The 2,990-nt window shown below is 43.5% G+C and overlaps 2 protein-coding genes across 2 annotated transcripts; both read right to left on the bottom strand.

Moving 5' to 3' along the window:
- Window positions 1–721: 721 nt before the first annotated feature.
- Window positions 722–1,111, bottom strand: LOC109338345 (uncharacterized mitochondrial protein AtMg00860-like). The gene has a single exon (XM_019575554.1). The coding sequence runs from the start codon at window positions 1,109–1,111 to the stop codon at window positions 722–724; it is 390 nt and encodes a 129-aa protein (XP_019431099.1).
- Window positions 1,112–1,269: 158 nt separating this feature from the next.
- LOC109338343 lies at window positions 1,270–2,847 on the bottom strand. The gene is made up of 3 exons (XM_019575553.1): window positions 2,445–2,847; window positions 1,964–2,258; window positions 1,270–1,819 (listed from the first exon to the last, which is right to left on the bottom strand). The coding sequence occupies exons 1-3, from the start codon at window positions 2,845–2,847 to the stop codon at window positions 1,270–1,272; spliced, it is 1,248 nt and encodes a 415-aa protein (XP_019431098.1).
- Window positions 2,848–2,990: the final 143 nt, after the last annotated feature.

Genomic DNA, 2,990 nt, shown 5'->3' with positions numbered 1-2,990 from the left:
TCCTCAAATCAGGGTCTCTTGGCACGCTAATTCTGTTTTTGCACTTGAGTACCCCATCAGTCCCAATCTGAAATTATGGGGCTTTTCCTTCGACCAACAGGGTTTTCTTCTCTTGCAGTTCTGAGTCCGAATCTTGTAAACCTTTCAATTGCTCCATGAACTCATTCATTACGGTGAGCATGCCACAAATCAAACTCTTAGGTCCAACTTGAACCGCTAGATTCAAATCTCTGAATTCTTCTATCATTTTCATCTCGCTAACCATCATCGTCGAGATATTCAAAGACTTCCTGCTTAATGCGTCAGCTACTACATTTGCTTTTCCAGGGTGGTACTAGAGGTCAAAATCATAATCCTTGAGAAATTCTATCCATCTTCTTTGCCTCATATTCAGTTCCTTCTGATCAAATAAGTACTTTAAGCTCTTATGATCGCTGAAAACCTCAAACCTTACACCGTACAGATGGTGTCTCCATATCTTGAGAGCAAAAACGATCGCAGCTAGTTCCAAATCGTGTGTTGGGTAGTTTTTCTCATGAGTCTTCAATTGTCTTGACGCGTAAGCCACTGCCTTTCCTTGTTGCATCAACACACAACCTAACCCTTGCTTCGACGCGTCACAATACACATCGTAGTTTACGATAGGATTTGGCAATATCAAAACAGGTGTTATGGTCAACCTCTTCTTCAATTCCTGAAAACTCTCTTCACACTTGGCCGTCTAGACAAACGCTCTATCTTTCCTTGTCAGCATAGTCAGTGGCAACGCTAGTTTGGAGAATCCTTCAATGAACTTCCGATAATAGCCTGCTAAACCAAGGAAACTCCTGATCTCCGTTACTGACTTAGGAGAATTCCAGTCCATTACAGTCTCCACCTTTGCATGATCCACTGCAATTCCTCCCTTCGAGATCACATGACCGAGAAAATTTACAAACTCTAGCCAAAACTCACATTTCGAAAGTTTGGCATAAAGCTTATTGTCCTTCAATATCTGCAGCACCACTCGCAGATGCTCGACATGTTCTTCCGCATTCTTTGAGTAAATTAGAATATCATCGATAAATACGACCACAAAGGTGTCGAGATAAGGATGAAAAATTCTATTCATGTAATCCATGAATACTGGAGGAGCATTGGTTACACCAAATGGCATTACGAGGTATTCATANTTACACGAAATGGCATTACGAAGTATTCATAATGACAATAACGTGTCCGAAAAGCAGTTTTCGGAATATCCTCCGACTTCACGCGTATTTGGTGATATCAAGATCTCAAATCGATCTTAGAAAACACAGTAGCTCCTTTCAGTTGATCCATCAAATCATCAATCCTCGGCAAGGGATACTTGTTTTTAATGGTGACCTTATTCAGGTGTCGGTAGTCGGTGCACAACCTCATGCTACCATCATTTTTCTTGACAAACAATATTGGTGCACCCCACGGCGAAATGCTAGGTCTGACAAATTGCTTCTGCAGCAGATCTTCCAACTGCTTCTTCAACTCCGTTAGCCCCAACGGTGCCATCCGATAAGGAGCGATAGAGATTGGTCCAGTTCCAGGAACTAGATCGATATCAAACTCTATCTCCCTTACTGGAGGTAATCCGGGAATATCTTCCGGAAATACCTTGGAGAAGTCTCTGACTACAGGTAGGCTCTGAATCTCTGCTCTACCTTCCTTTTCTAACGCCGCCAACATCATAAACACCTGAGTTCCGTTCTTCAACAACTTCTCCATCTCATTGGCAGATGTATTATTAGCCTCATAATTGGGTTTACTAGATTCTATAGGTTCGCTAAACACTATGGTCTTACTAAAACAGTTCAAAAGAACATGATTTTTAGATAACCAGTCCATCCCTAAAATGATATCTAACTGGGATAAGGGTAGACATATCAGGTCCACCAAAAATACTCAGCTTTCTAAAGTTATCGGACATTGGGAACACACGGTTGACACGATAACTGGTTCACTGGTGGGTGTGGATACAAGCAAATCATGAGGTAAACACACAACAGGTAAAGCTAAACGGTTGACAACATCAATAGCAATAAAGGAATGGGTCGCACCCGAATTAAACAGTACAGATAAAGGACTCTCGTTAACATTGCAGGTACCTTGAATGAGATCTTCGTTAGCCCCGACCTCTGCTCCGCTCATCGTGAACACTCTGCCCTGAGCCCTGGGTCGTGCTGCCTGCACTGAGTTCACTGCTTCCCTCTTTAGCTTTGGGCATGAAGTCTTGTAGTGCCCTACCTCATTGCAATGAAAACAGGTCACACAGGTGTTACCAACGTGCCTTCCCTTGCACTTGGGACACACTGGTGTCGCAGTCTGATTATAGTTCCTGACAGACGAACTCATCTTGTTGTTGTTGTTGTGGCTGTTGTTGTTGTTATTGTTGTTGTTATTGTTGTTGTTGTTTCCTGGACTAAAGCCTCTGTTGTTATAAGGTTGAAAGCTTCTCTGATGACTTCCTGAAGAAGACGCAGCAGACCTTTGATTACTGTTGAAAGGCCTTCCCCTTCCAAACCCCTGTCCACCACTCCTCTGTGGACTGAAAATTGTTGGAGGTGATATAACACTTTTCAGTGTCGCATTCCTCGCTCTGACGCTCTCCTCGTAGAGCCTGCACTTGTTGACCAGAGTTGCAAAGTCTGGTATCTGCTGGTGAACGAACATCACCTTCAGGTCGGGCTTAAGTCCATCCTCGAACTTAGCCCACTTTGACCTCTCGTTTCCAATCTCATTGTAATGTGGGGCATACCTCACCAATTCCTCGAACTTGGCGGCATACTCTCCCACCGACAAAATCCCCTGTTGAAGCTTCAGGAATTCCATTTCCTTCCTCGTCTTCATATCAGCAGGGAAATACTTCTGTAGAAACTTGTCCTTGAATGTATTCTAGCTGACCACCTGGCGCTCATGCTCCATCTGCCTCCTGGTAAACTCCCACCAGTTATCTGCTTCCTTACTCAGCATGT

Source organism: Lupinus angustifolius, unplaced genomic scaffold, assembly GCF_001865875.1.
Source record: "Lupinus angustifolius cultivar Tanjil unplaced genomic scaffold, LupAngTanjil_v1.0 Scaffold_22_32, whole genome shotgun sequence".
In the NCBI taxonomy this organism is placed as follows: Eukaryota; Viridiplantae; Streptophyta; class Magnoliopsida; order Fabales; family Fabaceae; genus Lupinus; species Lupinus angustifolius.
The sequence above is the reverse complement of the archived record's forward strand: the minus strand, read 5'-3'. Positions and strand labels throughout refer to the sequence as shown.

Bases quoted from the DNA above. Each gene is read 5' to 3' on its own strand.
- LOC109338343 (XM_019575553.1), bottom strand. From the start codon at position 2,847: ATGGAATTCCTGAAGCTTCAACAGGGGATTTTGTCGGTGGGAGAGTAT. The intron at 2,259-2,444 runs GCTTTAGTCCAG...GCAATGAGGTAG, and splicing joins TCAACCTTATAACAACAGAG to GGCACTACAAGACTTCATGC. The intron at 1,820-1,963 runs GTCAACCGTGTG...GAACTGTTTTAG, and splicing joins ACCAGTGAACCAGTTATCGT to TAAGACCATAGTGTTTAGCG.
- LOC109338345 (XM_019575554.1), bottom strand. From the start codon at position 1,111: ATGAATAGAATTTTTCATCCTTATCTCGACACCTTTGTGGTCGTATTT.